The sequence below is a fragment of the Pleurodeles waltl genome, chromosome 2_2, assembly GCF_031143425.1.
Source record: "Pleurodeles waltl isolate 20211129_DDA chromosome 2_2, aPleWal1.hap1.20221129, whole genome shotgun sequence".
Lineage (NCBI taxonomy): Eukaryota > Metazoa > Chordata > Amphibia > Caudata > Salamandridae > Pleurodeles > Pleurodeles waltl.
The window spans coordinates 1,129,550,737-1,129,569,162 of record NC_090439.1 but is presented as its reverse complement, the minus strand read 5'-3'; the positions used below and the strand labels follow the sequence as shown (position 1 = coordinate 1,129,569,162).

Sequence of the window (18,426 nt, the reverse complement as noted above, 5' to 3'; positions counted from 1 at the left end):
TTCCTGTCCTCTGCGGTCAAGCCGTGACTTGAGACACTGCTCCCTGGTTTAGCAGGGGGCGCAAATCCAGGGGTGCGCACCCCCCACTGCTATTGGCGAATTTTCTGGGGAGCCATCCTCTGACCCGTCCACCTCAACATCCTCTTGTGAACTGGTTTATGCCCAGACCCTCAGGGACTTCTGGTACTCCTCCTTCCTAGAGGCACCCCGGGTAGGTACTCCCTTCCCCTTGCAGAACCCCTTCAGCTGGCTGACAGTGTATGTCTCCAGCTTGGCTAGGTCTAACTCTCCAGCTCCTTCTTGAGACCCAGCCAAAGACATGTTGTTGAGGATTAGATTAAACATGTCAAGCAGAAAGAAATTGCAGTAAAAAGAGAAGAAAAAAAACAAATTGACCTTTAACGGTGGGTAGGTAGTGAACACATAGCTATGGAATGTTACTGCACAAACACAAGTCCTATCCTCACCGCTGATCACCAATGTTAGAAATGGGGTCTCTAGTTGGAAGAGGTATAGACACTTTTCCAAGTAGGGACCAGAATCCCTGTCAGGGTAAGTCACACGCAATCCAAATTATCCTGTGCCCACCCTCTGGTAGGGTGGCACTGAGCAGTCAGGCCTAACTTAGAAGGCAATGTGTACAGTATTTGTGCAATAAACCATACAATAACAGTGAAAACACCACAAAAATACCCCACACAGGTTTAGAAAAATATAAGATATTTATCTGGTTAAATTAAGGTCAAAATCATACAGATCCAATTGGCACAAGTTGAGATGTCACTTTTGCAAGTTTAAAAAGAGTCTTAAATCTTAGAAATCAACAGTCGTCTCTTGTTTGCACAAGTACCTTGTTTGCATCCAAATTACCATGCACGGAGACCGCAGAGAAGGAGATGTGTGAAAAAATAAGGTGTGCGTCAGATTTTCTTTCCACACTGTAAGGGGCTTTGCTTTGATTTCTGGCATGCAGTCTTGGTTCCTTATTGCGATGCAGGGATCTTTGGATGCCCAGGGACGATGTGGGAAAAATCCTGGGCGTGTGGGAAGAAGTCACAGGCAGTGCGTTGATCCAGTAGGCTATGAGTCAAGTTTTCTGTAGCACGGCAGGCGCTGGCCCGAATCTTCACTCAGGAATTTGGGCTGCTTCGTCTCGGCTCGACTGTGCATTGATCTGGTAGGGCTGTGCATTGCATTTCCAGTCGCAACGCAGGCACTGCGTCGATCTTAGCTCGGAAAGTCGGGCTGCTTCATTCCGGTTCAGCTGTGCAGCGATTTTATCATCACAGATCAGGCTGTACATAGTTTCCAGCAGGCTGGGAGTCGATTTTTGGCGCACAAGGAGTTTCCCTGAAGAGAGGAGGTCTTTTTGGCCTTGAGACTTCAGAAAACAGGAGGCAAGCTCAATCCAAGCCCTTGGAGAGCACTTCTCACCAAAGTCAGAGGCCAGCAAGGCAGCAGGGCAACAGCAAGGCAGCAGTCCTTCACAGCAAAGCAGTCCAGGTGAGTCCTTTGGCCAGCCAGGCAGTTCCTCTTGACAGGTTGCAGATTCTGGTCCAGAAGTGTCTTATTTGCTGGGGTCAGGGACCCAGTTTATATACCCCAAAATGCCTTTGAAGTGGGGGAGACTTCAAAGAGTGGTTTTGAAGTGCACCAGGTCCCCTTTCAGTACAGGTCTGTCTGCTAGGGTCCCAGTAGGCGGATTGGCAGTCCATTTTGTGAGGGCAGACCACTAGCCTTAGAAATTTAAGTGTCAGGCCCTCCACCCTCCCAGCCCAGGAAGACCCATTCAATATGCAGATTAGTGCAGTTGTGACTGAGTATCCTGTTTTTGTGGTTATCTGGGTGAAATGCACAAGGGAGCTGTCAACCAGCCCAGCCAGACGTGGAATGGAGACAGGCTGTAAGGCACATAAGGATTTTAAGTGCAGAGAAATGCTAACTTTCTAAAAGTGGCATTTCTAAAATAGTAATATAACATCTAACTTCACCAATAAGCAGGATTTTGTATTACCATTCGGGCCATACTAATTATGGCCTGGTTGCCCCTTTCTGATCAGAATCTACCACTCAAACAGTATATGAGAGTAGCCCTAATGTTATCTTATGAAAGGAGCAGGCCGCACAGTAGTGGAAAACGAATTAAGGAGTTTCCCACTACCAGGACATATAAAACACACGTGTACATGTCCTGCCTTTTACCTACCTACATATCACCCTCCCCTAGAGGTTACCTAGGACCTACCTTAGGGGTGACTTATATGTAGATAAAGGAGAGTTTAAGGCTTGGCAAGTACTTTTAAATGCCAAGTCAGAGTGGCAGTGAAACTGCACACACAGGCCTTGGAATGGCAGGCCCGAGACATGGTTAAGGGGTTACTTATGTGGGTGGCACTATCAGTGCTGCAGGCTCACTAGTAGCATTTAATTTACAGGCCCTTGGCACATGTAATGCACTTTACTAGGGACTCGCAAGTAAATTAAATATGCCAATGGGTATTAGCCAATGTTACCATGTTAAGCACATGCACTTTAGCACTGGTTAGCAGTGGTAAAGTGTCCAGAGTCCTAAAGCCAGCGAAAATGAGGTCAGAAAAAGAAGAGGAGGAAGGCAAAACGTTTGGGGGTGACCCTGCAGAGAGGCCATTTCCAACACCGAGTCTATCACCCAATCACTGCCCCGCATATACCATAAACGTGCCAAATTACTGATAAATAAATTTTCCAGTCTAATCCTGGCAAGTCCCAGCGGGTCCAGTCTTTGAAGTGGATCGACGCGTTTCCGTGGACTTCACGATTCTCTCACCATCTTGAGACGTGGCGCCCGCGGCTTTGGTGGTCTTCAAGGAAGACCGCCAAAGTCATAATGACCACCAATATCTCTTGAAAGTGAGAGTGCATGCTTTGTCGCAGGCAAGACCTAAGAAGGTGTCACGACTTATGTGCTGCTTTAACCTGGAGTCCGCAGAATGAGTGGCGTGGATCTTGTTCTTGAATGTTCGGCCTTGGCCCAGGTAGGGGCGACTCTTTCTGGTAGCCACGGTGCTGCAGGCAATGGGTACGCCAAGAGCAGGCCGTGTCCCTCAGAAGTAGCGCCAGAGGGAAAAAAACCCGGAAAAGAGGAAAAAACCTCCAAAAAGATAGGTTCCTGCAACAGGAACAAAAAGAACAGGTATCAACAGAGGCAAAATACAAGAAAATATACTGGAACCGACGAGAACCAGCACAGGAAGGCAAGGAAATAGGAGCGAAGACACCATCCAAACAGAAAGTGTTGCAGTGCAAGGCGAGAAAGAATCACAGCCCTTAAATACCAACAAACAGGAAGCGACCAACAGGAAGTACAAGGACATCATCCTAGATAGGGAAAAAACACATAGAACAGAATGGACTAGGAGCCATAGAGAGTAGGGAACATGGAATGCTGGGAAGAGAAGGGTAATATGGGAAAGAGAGTAAAAACATAAAGGAAGGCACAACCAGATATCCAGAAAAAGAAAAAAAGAAAAGAACAGGTGAGTGGGGGGGGTCAAACCTGCCTGTGAGCGTGGTGTGCTAAAGTAGAACGAGGCCCCATGACCAATGCGCGTCTTGAGACCACGTGCCGCGGCCCGAGCCGAATGTTCGGCTCGTGCCGCGCGCAGCGGCGCGACAGAAGGAGGTTATGTGTATGATAACAAGAGTGGAAAAACAAGATGAATGCAGCAGATAGATGTTTATGTGAGATGCTGAACTCTATGTCAATGTGGATGTCTCCAAGCATAATTCAATGTCAAATGTTTCTCAATATCCTTCTGGAGCTGCAGGTGATATTAGTTCTGGTTTAAAAGTACCCCAGAGATTGAGATGCCACTTGTGTGGTTGGGCAGTTTCCTATGTGCTTAAGTCCTACTGTTAGTAATATAAGTCCCAGTTCACAAACTGCATTTTGTAGAATGAAAAGTAGTTCTGCACTAGTACTATTTACTTACTACAGTACGCAATTCACTAACCTGCGGGTGTAAATCTCTCCTCCACCCCTCCTGTCGTTTCTAGGGGGAGATCCTCACACATGTAAGTTTACTGCTTGGTAAGTAAATGTGGGGAGGACCAGAAGAGTTGCGGGAAAAATGGGCAAATGTACTACTAGAAGAGTAGAAAGAGGGGTTTAGGAAGGAGTTTAGGAAAGAGTTGCACCCACCCCGTAAAGAGTAAGCCAATTGCTATTTACAAACTGCACTTCTAAAGTTACTGCAGCCAAAAAGGACTAAATATAGTAGTAAACGTACTCCAGCTCAGAGCTGAAGTACGCCCAGCACCTTGCATGGCTTACCATTCATACTGGAACACCTCCCGTTTAGAAAATAAAGGAACTCTGGATTAAAATTAAATTCCATACAAAATATTGCTAAATTAAATTGAACTATTTATCCCCGTTGAATATATAAATACATTTAATTGAACGTTAAAAAATCTGAAAATAAAACATTTATTATGTTATGTTACAGTATTTTAATAACCTACTTGAATGAAAACATTAATGCACTATTTGTTTATTAAAATATACTTACATTACTTTTAAATAATTCTATACATCTCTTTCAATATTTCTTAATACATTTGTTTTTTTACTTTAGGAGTGGTTTGTATTGAATTTTGTAAATATATTTTAAATGCATTTCATAAATTCATAATAATTATATTTTATATTAAAATTAAGTTAATAGTGCTGCAGCATTTTTTTAATTTTGTGGCACATTTAGAAGAAAGATCTAAAATGAATTTCAATTAATATTTAAGATATAAATATGTTTAATATTGTTTTCAACTTAACTTTTCCTTATACTTTACCACAGGGAGATCTCTGTCATCTCTTCTCTAGTTTGAGCACTCTGCAGTTACGTAGGGTTAGATTTGCACTATAAAACATAAGCCCAGTAAAATAAAATAAAATAAAATAAAAATAAGATGAAACCATTTTAGTATGGGGTGACCTTGTAGTTCAATCCTGAACCATCCTATCTCACGTTGTTTCATTTACAATTCTGAATGTATAATTTCTTCATAATTAAACAACAAATGCAGGCCTTCAAAGACAAGTCAGTCATCATGATAGAAAACCCGCCTTCTCTATCTGTTGTAACTTCAGCTTTCCTTAGTAAGACCAACAAGCCTGCACATGCTTCTTCTTGGCCTATTGACATGTAAGCTACAACTCAGAAGGTGGTTGAGCATCAGTATCTGGGCTTAGCTCTTTGCGGGCTAACCTTACCGCAGTGACTAGCTACAGACTTTATACATGGAAAGAGATAAACAACAGGTCCAAGAGGCGTACCACTTTCTGCCTAGAGAGGACAGGAGGCATCATAGAGGCAGCTGTGTATAAAGCAGGAGTTGATTGTCTCATTCACCAAGACTGTGGTTTTGTTTTGTCTGATTTGTGTTATTGGGGGTTAGACCACATATTTTCTTTTAGCGTTCATTTCTTTGCATCTCACATATTGCTCAGTGTTCCTATGTTCCACCTCTCTGTGTGTCTCCTTTCCAGTGATGCCTCATATTTATCTTCTATATATTGGCCCTGCAGTTGTGGCATTATCTTGCTGTACATGGAACTGTCTTACCAGTTCTCACAGATTCCATTGTAGGTTGATCATTAAGCATTAGTGCCCCCTGCTCAGGATTTTATCAGTGAATAAAGGCCCCTGCACAGTACTGATGATAATTATATGACGGTAAAGACAGTTAACAGCTCATACAGTTCGTCAGCATGTGGGAAAGTAAGACTAGTATCACACATCACAGGGTGCGAAGCGGGCCACCTGTCTCACTCCGCTTCATGTCCCTTCCCTGGCCACAGTCTCAGTGGATGTAGAATCCAGACCAATGCGAGTGGTTAGTGTTCTGATTGACAGCGCCAATTTCAGCATTCCGTGCAAGATGCTCATGTGTCAGACTATGGTATGAGTGATTTGTCATCAGAGGGAGACAACAGAAGATGGAAAAACAGTTAACTGCTGATACCCAGGATTATAGTCTCCAGACCCAGATCTAAGACTAGGAGGCAGTAATTCTGTTAGACTGTTGCTGCCTGCAAGACAGAAGAGAACACAGAGTTGAAGATATTGGCCACCATGCGTCGTTCCAGGGGGAGGTGTTTCCAAAGATCAGCACTTCTGTGCTTGACTGTGTTGAGTTGGAGGCAGATGGTTCTCATCCAGTCGCAATGTTCGTCATGCACTTGCAGGCGTTGTCAAGGCGCTGAAAAGGGGCATAGAAGAAGGTGGATGACCCAACATAAATAGTAAGGGAAAGGTCCATGTGTAGGTGGTAGCTGTAGGCAGAAAGGCACAGAGACCTGGGACAGTATGAGGAGTGCAGTAACAGGCGTAATCTCAGCGTTTCAGTCTGTCTCTGCACCAGCTGACCCGGAAGTACAAGCTGTGATAGAGGACGTCCTTCAGAGAGGAGGCCGATGCAATGAGCCTCCTCTCTAATTGCAAGCCTGGTCCATTGATCCTGGAGAGTAGTGCTTTTGGTAGTGAGCATGAGCACTGAGACTTGAGGAGGGGGAGGAGGCAATGCCGCCTAAAGACAGTGCACCAGGGTTCCCAGGAGTCATCTGGCTGGAGCTGGACTCCACCTGACCCTGCTTAAATGGCTATCTGCGGTTAGTGCAAGATATGCACAATGCAGAAAGCAGAGTCCTTGTTATGGAGACTAACATATTAGTTTGAAGACACCTTTGGTGCCATCTATTTGAGGTTCAGGTATTAGTCATTTCTGGCGCAACGTCGTCAGGTGTGTGCATAGTACCAATAGCTTTATTGGTTGTGGTGATGGGTAAGAACAGGAGTATAAGAAGTACCCAGGACAGTTTCATGAAGAGGGGGACGCATAGGAGAACTGAGGGTTCAAAACCCCACAGTGAGACACAATACTGTCAATCTTGGTTTTGTTTTACAAATCATTGCAAATTATTCTTTTGTCAGTTGGTTTATTTTAAGTAAACTACAATTAAAAATTCCAGGATGCACTAGTTTGTTAGTTGAGAACCTGGCTCTTCAGGGCATAATATTTGCTGGTAAGAAGGATTCTTCAGGTGATGCTTCTTCTTTGGCTTGAATAGAGGGTGGATAGATAGATAAATAGATAGATAGACAGATAGATAGAGAGATAGATAAAAGCACTGGACTGCTACAAACATGGCATCCCTATGATAATCATTTGATTTCCCTTACCTGAGGACATCCACTGCGTTTCCGTTTTCCTCTGTTTATTTTCTCACTTGTCCTTATCTGCCACAGACCTTCATTACTTTTATTTGTATTTAGACTAATTCAAGTCCTACATGCCAAACTATCTTCCCTCACCCCTTTTCTCACTTCACGTCTCTTACTTTGTGTCCTAATCTTTTCCTGGCCTTTTGCTGGTAAGCTGATTTTAGTTTTCATTCCTGGCACACCAAGGACCACTAGCCTGGATTCCCAGGACTTTTGCGGAGTTGAAGATCTCCCATCACTTACCCACTAAGTTTAATCCTTAGTATCTGAAGAGACGACTGACACCTGCGGCTGACCCTGGGAGTGGAATGGGGTTACGGAGAGAGAGAGAGAGAGAGAGAGAGAGAGAGAGAGAGAGAGAGAGAGAGAGAGAGAGAGAGAGTGACATGATTCTGGTGTAGCTGGAAAGAATGTCAGGTGTGTGTTGAGCCTTTGACCATTCCAATTCTAGTGGTAAGGCCCATTCCTTCTGCCAGGAGAGTTACTCTGTGACAAAAGAACCCACATTTTAGGCAACCATACTTGAGTGCTTTACAATAAGTTTAAGCGGTCCTTTCATGTTCCCTCTTCAGTTATTTGTGGCATACCCCTGCAACCCCTAAACCCACTTGTGGAGACCACAATCAAGCATACCCTTCTACTCTCCATAAGGTTAAATTAGACGTAGGCAAAACATTGTTCTTTTTCAAAAAGGTTAATTTGGAGAGTTTTGGAATGTAAGTGATTGAGAAAGTATCAAACAAGAATGACTGAAAGAAATCCCAGTCCACTTGGGGGTCCTATTAACTGTTTTTATGTTGTACACCTTCACACAACTCACACAATGTCTTTTTTTTTCCTTTTTCTTCTGCTAAAAGTTCCTCATTTAAATTCATTTTCTTTAAGAAAGGAGAAACTAAAAAAGAGAAGCACCTAGCCAGCGCACTAACCTGAGGTCCATGGAGTGAGCGGAAGTAGTGGGAACATTGAGTGGTGGTAAGAGAATGATGGTCGTAGAGAAGTGGTTGAGCAGCCTTTCCCAGGTCTTGGTCTGTCTCAGGTGCCCACGGGATATCGTTGGCTAGGTTAAGGGGGAACCCCCTGTACTCTTGAGGGACCACCAGCCTCCTGGATGCCTCTGGTTTGGGGTCCTTTGGCTCACTGTATAGGAGCCCCTCCTCCCAGTATACCTTATGGGTACCACTGGTAGCCCCTTGTCTCTGTTTGACAGCCAACCGTGGCAGGTCTTCTAGAATGAGACTGGTCTTTGTCCATTGCTCAGATCCCCCCTAGAGGGACCCCCTGCTCATTAGAGTTCTGCCAGGTCTGGCATGTTTCCAGGAGTTGGTTCCTCTTCAGGCACCAGGCCTTTCCCCTTGGGGTTGGGCTCCTTCTGGGCCTTCCTGCCCCTCCTCTTGGCTTTAGGGGCCTGGTCCAGGGTGTGACTGTGTGATGTCAGCGTTAACAATCGCGTGCACCTCTTCAGGTAGGATGTGGTCAGGGGAAACCAGTTTAGCCATAACCAGGGTTATACTGGGGCATGCATCTCTCAAGGCTTTCACTTTCACCCCATTGACTTTTGGCCACTGCCTATACTTCTTCACGCTAGGAGGCCAGTAGGCCAAAGACTCTGTGTGCTCCACGCCCTGGGACACTAAGGTGGCCTCTGTGTACCCTTTGGGATTTCTAGAGCCAACTTCCCAAAAAAATCCCTATGCTAGCCAACCCCTTTCACTGGTGGATGTCTTCTTGGTCCACACTGCATTTCCCCTCTTGTGCCCTGACTAGTTACAGTCAAAGCACAACCCAGCCTTCAAGGATTCAAACTTCTTTCCCTGGTATCCCTTCCCCTTTGAATGAGATATGGGTTGAGACCCTCTCCGGCTACTTTTGGGGACTCTTTGGGGCTATCTTTCTTTTTATCCTTTCTCCCTCTTTCCCCTGAGGGGAGGCCTGCCCACCCTTTTTCTGGTCATCACCCTTGAATTGTTTAGGGACTCTGGTTATTACTCACTCATCAGCTATCTTGCCCGCGTCCCTGCAGCTAGACAGCTTAGAGTCCACCAAATGCTGGTGCAACTTAACTGAATGACAATTTTTTAAAATGTGCTCCTTAACTGACAGAATGTACAGCCCTTCAGATGCGCCTATGTTGTTGCCTTTAATCCAACCATCTCGTGCCTTAACTGAGGTGTCAGCAAAGTTTACCCATGTTTGTGTAGTGCCTTCCTGAAGGGATCTAAGCTTCTGCCAATACTCTTCAGGTGTTAACCCAAAAAACTAAACTAGAGCTGCATTCATATGGGTGTAGGATTCAGCCAGCTCATCCTGTAGTGTGAGTAACATATGTCTATTACCCCTCGGCACTAGCTCCCACAGAAGAGTTCCCCATTGTTATGTACCCACCTTCCTCTTCTTGAGAACTCTCTCATATGAGGGCATCCAATTGTCGATGCCATCCTGTGGAACATAACTATGGGCAACCCCTTTGGGCAACCTTACACCAGGGGCGCCACCATCAGCACCTCCAGTTCTGCTGAGACCATCTTCTCTGGGATCCAAGCCCAACCTGGCAATCCTTTCCTCCAGGGTCAGTCTTCTTTTAGCCAGAGCTATGGCCCTCTCCTCCAGGTCTAGGGCTGCCATGCTCCCCTGTATAGACTTCCGGCTGTTTTCATAGCCAGCCAGACTGTGGGCCAAAGGGGCGTAGGCTTCTACCTGGCCCACTGGTTCCACTCAACAGGCTGTGATTATCATCCACCTCTTCGTCAGCCCCACTACCTTGGGTAATTTCTTCTCCAGACATGGAGGTGACATGTGAAGTTCCTCCCAAGCTCCGAAGGCCTTAATCAAAGCAGGTTTCCTGACTTCAGCTACAGTGATAATTTTCCTGTCTGCACAAAATGCACTCAGGTCATCCCTCTTGTAAGAGGACAAATTTGCCAAACCGAGCTCCATGTCTCCTTATCAAAAAAGTGGTTCCAGGGCTCTGTTCAAACCTTGTGGAGAACTTTTGTCTCCCTTTACTCAAACTTTGTCAAACTTTATCAAACTCTCCTCCACTCCTTGGGAAGGTTTTTGCAACTCTAGTGAAACAGTACTCTGGAGTTCAACACTGTCCACAGAAAATACTTTTTAGTAGCAAGAACTTTTTTCTAGGTGTCTGCCTATGCAGGTTCTTCAACAAGTTAACTTCAACAACTGTGTGGTACTGCTAAACACAAGCTCTGGATCCCACCACGAGGAACCAGTGTGAGGAAGTGGGGTGTAATTTATGGTGTTGTGCGACCTCACCATTTAATACACTTACCAACCCCTTTAGGACCCATAGGTTTTGTCTGTCAAACACTTAGCTCAGTGGGGGTAGCTGTGGCACTAAACAGCAAAGCTTAAACAATTCAGTTGTTTTGGTACTGTTTAAATGCTTTTCACTAGTTCCTTTGTGTAAAGCATTTAACTTGGGTGCAAGAATTGAAGAAGAAATCGACACAACACTCAAGAAATCTGACACCAGCTTATAAAAACAGACAGTATTTTTATAAGAACTGAGACTCTAGAACAAAAAAGATCCACCAGAGGGTTCCAGAACTATAGATTTTGCAAGAACTAATACATCTAAGCTATTTCACTCAATCGCAAACAAACCTTTGTAAATTCAACAAATTTGACACTTAAAAACGTTTTCAAAGAAAACTTGGGTAAGTGTCAATGAAGTCAGGTAGAAGTACTTGGGTCAATCAGGGAGCTGGACAGGGTAACTGGGAAGGTCCTTAAAACAGTTACATCCACGAAAGAAGCAGTCTTCAAGCAGTTCCAGACAGTTTATTTGCATTACAATGAATTCCGATGGAGTTCTCCTGATGCAAGGGGGGAAGGATGCTAAAGATGCTCTTAGCGTGCTCTGGATGCAGTGCTGTCAGCAGGGTTCTTCCTGCATGTGCTCCTCGGTCCACGAAGATGGTGAGGGGGTCCTGGTTCCAGGATTGACATCCCGCGAGGACCTCTACGGTCTGGCTGAAGTCCAGTTACTACTGGATTGCCATTCTCCTGGTGTTGTGGTCACAGGCCAATCCTTCCTAGGTCGATAACATGCCTTCTGAGGATCCCAGCAGCTCTCTCGACAGCACTCCTAGGCTCAGGGAACTTGGGTGCAAGTCTGTGTGTCAGGTCTTGGTCCTTGGTGCTGCTCGGTGGCGGTAGTAGTGACGGCTTGAAGAATTTAGGCTACCACTTACCCCAGCAGACTTCTTCAGATGTTGTGTCCCTCTGCGGCAAACAGGAGGCCAGTGATCTGGTCGTTGGAGTCTCTTGGGTTTGCTGGTCTCTGGAGGTGACTTCTCCTTGAGCAGGACACAACAGGCACAGTCAGTTCCTTCACTAGCCACCAGGGGCCGCAGGCGCAGTCCTCGTTGGTGCAGCCTCTCTTTGCTGGTCCCTCGGTGCAGCAGGACAGCCCTCCTTCGGTCCTTCTTCCAGTCAATAGAGATCTGAGGTCTGGGGACCAAGGGTGCCCTTTTTATGCTTGGAAAATGCCCCCAGGGTAGGATGCAGTTGGTAGCCAAAGGGCTACCAGGCTCTCTCTCTCTCTCACCAGTGATCACTTTGTGTGGAGTGTGACCTCTGGCTATCCCAGGATGCACCATTCTGCCCACTCCCAAGATGGCAAGACCCCTCGCTCAGTGTTCAAACCTCCCATGCCCACCCCTAGCGTGTGGCTACCTCACGGCTACATGCTCCTTAGGAAACTGGTTTGGCAACTGGTTTCCCCTCTGCTACCCATGCCAGCCTGTCTGCCTAAACAATGGGGTAGCCTTCCTCCCTAGTGGGACACACCTGCCCTTCAAAGGCAGCGTCTCCTTTGAAGCCTGCCTTTTGAGGCTAACATCTAAATGGCTTCCTGCCGGAAGGAGGTTGCATCTCCCTGACCTGCCTCATTGTTCTCCTTCCTCTAGGAGTACAGAAAGCTGTCTCATGGAACAGGCTTCATGTGTGACTGTGAAGGCACCAGATTTTTAAAGGCAACAAAGTGGCAGCTTTGCGAAAGCTGCATAATGCAAGAAGTTACATTAATTTCGACTTGAGATAAAAGTCAGACTTACTGTAAGTTGTTTGATCCCTTGGAGGGCCCACTTTGGTTACACCGTTCAGGAGTTAACACAGCTGAGGGGTCAGCATGTAAGCCGGTACTGGCCAATTGGGTGACCAAGTCATTCTGCTGTAAAAAACATGTTTACTGTCAGGGTTTGTTAAATATATGTCCTGCCCGTGGCATATGGTGCACCCTGTCTTGGGCCTGCCAGAGGGGTGACAAACAGAGTTTAGTGGCTTTAACATTGCTTTCATCGGTGAGGTCGGGCTAGCAGTGTACAACTGCTCTGCTAGTCTGCAGTGGCAGACTGGGGGACTCGTTTTGCTTGGGGACCTCCAGGGTGGTACAACCAGCGCTGCAATGCCTTGGGTACCCCGCTACATTACATGCCCTGGAAACCAGGGTAGCATATACTAGGGATTTACAGGTAACCTAGCCACTTCCAAATGGGTATAGCCAATTCAACATACACTTTGGGGTCAGGGCAGAGGCACAGAGGTCTGGTTAGCAGGCCTCAGTGCACTCTCAAAGCTGGAGAACCAGCAGCATCAGTCAAAAAACTTGGGAGTACCCATACAAAAAGAGGCATTTCTTACACTCATCATTCACATGGAGAGTGCTGTCTACCTGTCAGAAGACAGTCTCCGTCAGGAAACAAGGGCAGGAGACAGAGGACCTTTAATCAGTAGTCGTTGTACAAACAAAACAAAATACCAGACACTTCGGCAGGAAACAGGGGCAGCCGAACACTGGCGTCTTTAATTGCTAAGCAGTGTGTAAATAGTCAGCAGCTTCTGTACAAACAAAAGTACAAAACATTCTGGCAGGAAACAAGGACAACATGAAACGGAGGCCTTTAGTTGATTCTCAGCAGTGCAGATTCTTTTAACAAAAATACCAGGCACTTGTGCTTCGTTAAACATTGTGCAGTGTGCAGCGTGCAGTGTGCAGCGTGCAGTGTGCAGTGCATACAAACTAAAGTAAGTATCAAGCCTTTTAAATCAAACACTCAGTAGATGGTGTAAAATAAACCGCATAGCAGAGTTCATCTCATCTATCTGATTGGAAAACACTGATGACAAGAGGAATCACTCAGCACAGGCAGACGGGGGGAGGACAGGTTCAAAGCTATTTTTGCCCTTTTTTGCTTCTATTCACATGTACAGTTTCAAACTATTCGTCACACCTATCTCTCCCCTGGAGTAATTTTGTTCATTAACCAGTGTAATTTCCAAACATAACCATCCTAAATAGATACTGAAAACAGTGTTTGATTCTTAGGTAGAAGTCACAATGCTATTTTTCATTATTTCAGTATTTTGGATTCTTCTTGGATCTGAATATCGTTGACACAAAATTTCTATAAGATGGCCTTACCCAAGTCTTATCCTCCTTTAGGTCACAAAATGTTATTTTGAAGATGGATATCTAGACACCAAAGTATTCCTTCTGGAGGACCTGTCGTGTGACCACACCATTCCCGGTCCTGCCATAATAATCGACAAGAACAGGTATTATGAATCATTTTAAACAACCGGGTCTCTACACTCCAAAGATGAACATCAAACACAGTTTATAGATAATGTAGAATCTTTAGAACCTTTGCACCGACATCCCATTTATCTGTAATAATGTAATCTTTTCATATATGAGACATGTGACCCCTCTCCACGACAATTTGGGGAGCTTACTGCTTTTTACCTTGAGCCAGCCATCCATGCCTTCTCTCTTCAATCATACATGTGTTTATTGGGACAAATGTACTCAGGATGATGCAACTTTACGTATGGGAAAGATTCAGAACTTTCTAAACTTGGCTGCTCTCTTAATACCAGTGCTTCAATAAAAGGTTGAGTATGAAGTTCACGCCTGCCTACTGCACATCTTCTGCTGGCCATAATAGGGGTGGCCCAACAATTATTAGAAGCAATGGAATGTCACGAAAGCTGGGATGACAAATGAGAAACCAGAAACAGAAACAGCATGAAAAGCACTGCGAAGAGCAGAAGTCTCCATCGTAGATGCTATAGGGCCAGAGCCATGTCATATTTGCAGGATATCCAAATAATATACATTTGCAGACAGCTTATCTAAATGGAACTTAGTTATATAGTTAGTGGTTATCCTGGAAGTCTAGCTTGGATCCGGCGCTCCTGGACACACATTGGTGACCTTGAGCTGTTCAGAAGCCTCCAACCTGTATCTGTTTCTCTTAATCACAGTGACCAGTGGAGAATTCAGTTTTGTGACAATGGGTAGAAACCTAGGTGCTATACTGGAGAATTTTGCTTGGCATGTGCTGTGTACCCATTCGAGTACAAGTTCTGTTTGAATATTGGTGAAAAAGGAGAACTTAAAATTTGAAGATCGTTGGAAAAATATATGTTTTTCAACTGTGCTAGGAAATGTGGGTCTTCATAACAACAGAGTGCTGGGTTTGGGGTTTGGGGTGGCTGAGTACAGATGAAATACATTCTGTTGGATGCAGAGACTCCTTAATCCAACTAGGTTTACTCAGAGCATGGAACATAAACACGATCCATAATAAGCCATTTGATGAAAAGGAGGTTTTCCTGAGGCGGGCAGGACTGTCACTAGAGGATGAATGCTACACTTTTTGTAGGCCAGCTCCTCCCAGACTTCTCCAACCCCAGGAGAGTATTCCTGCTCCCTGACCCAGGCAAGAAGCATTCGAAACGGAAGAAGCAATATAGAGACTCTTTACAAAAAAGCCCCTCATTAACCATAATGTGTACACGCTTCTACTGTTCCAACTGTAGTAGACGTGTACTGTTAGTAATTTTAGGATGTTAAAATGTCCCCCAAATTCAAATTAATGATTTCCCTCTTTAAAGAAAAACTGAATATCTAATCGACAATTTTTGAGGTACATGAGACTGAAGAGTTCTTCTAACGTAGGAGTACCTGCTGTTCGAGATATTCACTGTTCCATGGTGGCCATCTGCTCCAACATCAGCGTTGTGGAAACACCAAGCTCTTTGAGCAGTGTCTGTATATTCTGAAGGGCAGTTTGGTGGCTGTCACACCCAGTTGTTGATGTCGAGAAGAACAGAAATATTCACCAAATCACCTGACAGGTATCTTCAGAAGAGCAATAGACAAGCACCCAAATCGGGCACCATAGCCTGAAACACAGAAATAATTGAAAGTTTCGACTAAGAATGGTCATAGTAGAAATCATATTTTGCCTGAAGCTGTTTTTTATCAAACCCATTTGAGCAGTGCTATGGCTTGAAGACACTTTGGATTAATATTTCGTCTTTGCCATCCACATGGGCTGCTGTGAAGCTGATTCAAATCTATTCAGCTCTATCTATTACCAGCCAGCAATTACTAGAGAAAACCTTGTCTGAAAACACCACCTCCTAAAACGACCATTCAAGAGCAATTGCCATATTGATCTGAAGACTTTGCACACTCAATCAGCGTCAGGCAGGGCCTACAGATGCTCAGAGGGTGTCTTTACCTAGAGGCCCTGACTGCATTATCTTGACAAACCAGCTACCTACCCCAGACACTCTTCACATAGGCAAACTTACCTTTAAGCGGCCATCTGTGAAAGAACATGCTAGGAGAAAACCACCTGTGTGGAACCGATGGATGAATAATCTATCCTCAGCCACTTCTCCCACCTTTAGTTTTTTCTACCTTCAAAACTGCTTCATTGAGAGCTGCATAGAGTGAAATTCAGATTGTAGAGCACACTTCAGACATCACCCAAGACCAGTTCCTTCTAGCGGGAACTCACATCCTAACTTCATAAAAGTACTATGATAACGTCAGTGGTCAAACCTTTGGCCACAAGCTGACCAGTGCCACTCTAAGCCTTTATTTTGAACTTTTTCTAACTCCATTAAACTTTAATGGTCAACATAATACACTACATGCCTTAATCCTACAAGTATGTTGTCTTTTTTAATCTGATATAGCTCTTTAGCTATAGTCATATATTCTTTTGTCTAGATTTTAAGTTTTTTAGCAATTGACTTTTGCCATGTGCTTCTTAATTCCCGCATCCAAGGGAGAGTCAAATAACACTTTCGAAAGAATTTTGGTATGAGTAGCAGGGGTTTAGTACAGTGGCAGTCGAGTGCAATGCATAAAGCCTCTAAATTCTCTTTCACTCTTAACCTGCAGTTTATTGTCATGATCTGGTACTTGACACTGTCAGGTCCACCATCTCTACTTCCTGCCTGTCGCTCTCTCGCCTTCTGTCTCTGACCAGGTACCATGTCACGCTCACCAGCTGCACTCTGTCCATCTCCATCTCACATCCATAAGCTTGATGTCAATCTCTGCAGCTTCACTCTGTAACTAATGTGGTGCTGGTGTGTCGCAATGCACCTCTCTCCTTTCATCTTTCCCTTACCCTCCCCAGCTGTATTCTCTAACTTTAATTTTAGTGTTGTTTTCTCCCACTTCGCTTCATGCCTTTAGTCTGCTGTCACAGATTCACCTTCACATTTGACTCCTCCTTTTACTCCGTTCCTTGTACTGATTCACCTACAGATGCTAATGTTGGTGTCTCACCTGCTCCACTTAACACTACTGCTCTTCATCTCCATTCTGGGCAGAGGCCTCACGTTCCTCTCTTTAGTTGTAATGTCTCCGCTTGGACCTCTGCCTCCAGGGGATCTGTCCTGCATCTCTGACCTTCAGGTTACTCCTTTCTTGTGTTGCACTCCTATATGCTGAAACTCTTCCTTCCATTACATTTCTCATCCATCAGCACAATACTAGTGGAGCCAGACTGCACAGCTTTGGTGACCGAGTTTGGCGATGTCAAGATTTCCATTGGAAGTGGTAGGAATCGAGTGATTGGCACGGACCTGGACGCCATCCAGTTGTCTATCTTCTCCCACCGTTTCATGAGCATTGCAGGTAAGAGAGGTGGCGGGCGTTATTGTTATGATGCCTGGCAAACGACTGGAGCATCCTTGATCTGACTTTGGGTGGATGAGTTATCGATCTTTTCTACTTCTAGTTGTGCTTGGTAGGAGTCTTTCCTCGATCCACCCAGGCCTCAACTTGATAATTTACTCATGTTCTCACTGCTTCCCACTGGTCGGTTCGTTGGCATACGGCAAGAGTAGGTTGATATCCAAACCCTTTGTCAGTGCACACCACAGATGCTTAAGGAACATCTATGTGTTCACTCCTCTCTCTTTGTGGCATTCTTGGTTGCACGAGGCATATAATCCATTACAAATCCTCTCGAGAGGCATATGATGCCCCAGCTGGATTTCAGATGCTGGTTTTACTGTGCAAGATATGATGTAAATTTACTAAATAGTCACACTGGTCACTCTTGATTTGGTTGAGGTGATTTTAGTGAGTGGTAATTGTTGAATTCCTTCTGGTACAAACAGCTTGATTGACCATAAATATACTCTACGTGACTCATTGCATTTGTTTAAAAAAATTTGTTCATGCATATTTTAGCCTAAATGTAGTTAGGTTTACCTGTGCTTCCTAAGTAGCATTTTTGTATTAGACAAACCACTATGCTACTGTTAAAATATCTGGGGCTAGGATTGTAGACCTTATTCTAGGAATAGATAATGAAATATTATGGTTAGGTATTAAATCTGTGGTATTTTTAATTCAATATCACAAAAGAGTTTCACCTCTTTGAAAAAACTCCGCCAAATTGTTTTTACAACATTCTTTCGGTCAGTGTTTTTTTGTACCAAAACACCTAATAATATTGAATTTGCTCTGTCTTATTGTTACACGCTGATGCATGCATTTTACAAAATGCTGTGCCCATTCAATGCACTTGCTGAGGATCACAAATATATAAAGCTCACTGTTGTGCAAAAAAGGAAATGGAATTGCAATGGAGCAAGGTTGTTTGTATTTGCAGTGTGATTCACTGAAGGATGCATCTGTGAGATAGGCATCTGGCAGTGTAATGCACTGATGACATCTCAGCAAGTTTGCAGCGAATTGTGAAGAATGCTAAGATTTCACCCTGAGCCCTACACATATTCTCCTAGGTAAGAGCTAAACCGATATGGGTTAGCAGTTATTTACCCTAGTGCCTAGATGCCTCATCCAAAGACTTAAACAGAG

At 44.6% G+C, this 18,426-nt stretch overlaps 1 protein-coding gene across 1 annotated transcript in view; it reads left to right on the top strand.

The window, feature by feature from the left end:
• Window positions 1-18,426, top strand: part of OPLAH (5-oxoprolinase, ATP-hydrolysing) — a 210,632-nt gene that overhangs the window by 98,093 nt on the left and 94,113 nt on the right. Inside the window, exons 15-16 of the mRNA XM_069221004.1 lie at window positions 13,729-13,841; window positions 17,081-17,232. Of these exons, the coding sequence (XP_069077105.1) occupies window positions 13,729-13,841; window positions 17,081-17,232 (265 nt within the window). The remainder of the gene's footprint in view (window positions 1-13,728; window positions 13,842-17,080; window positions 17,233-18,426) is intronic.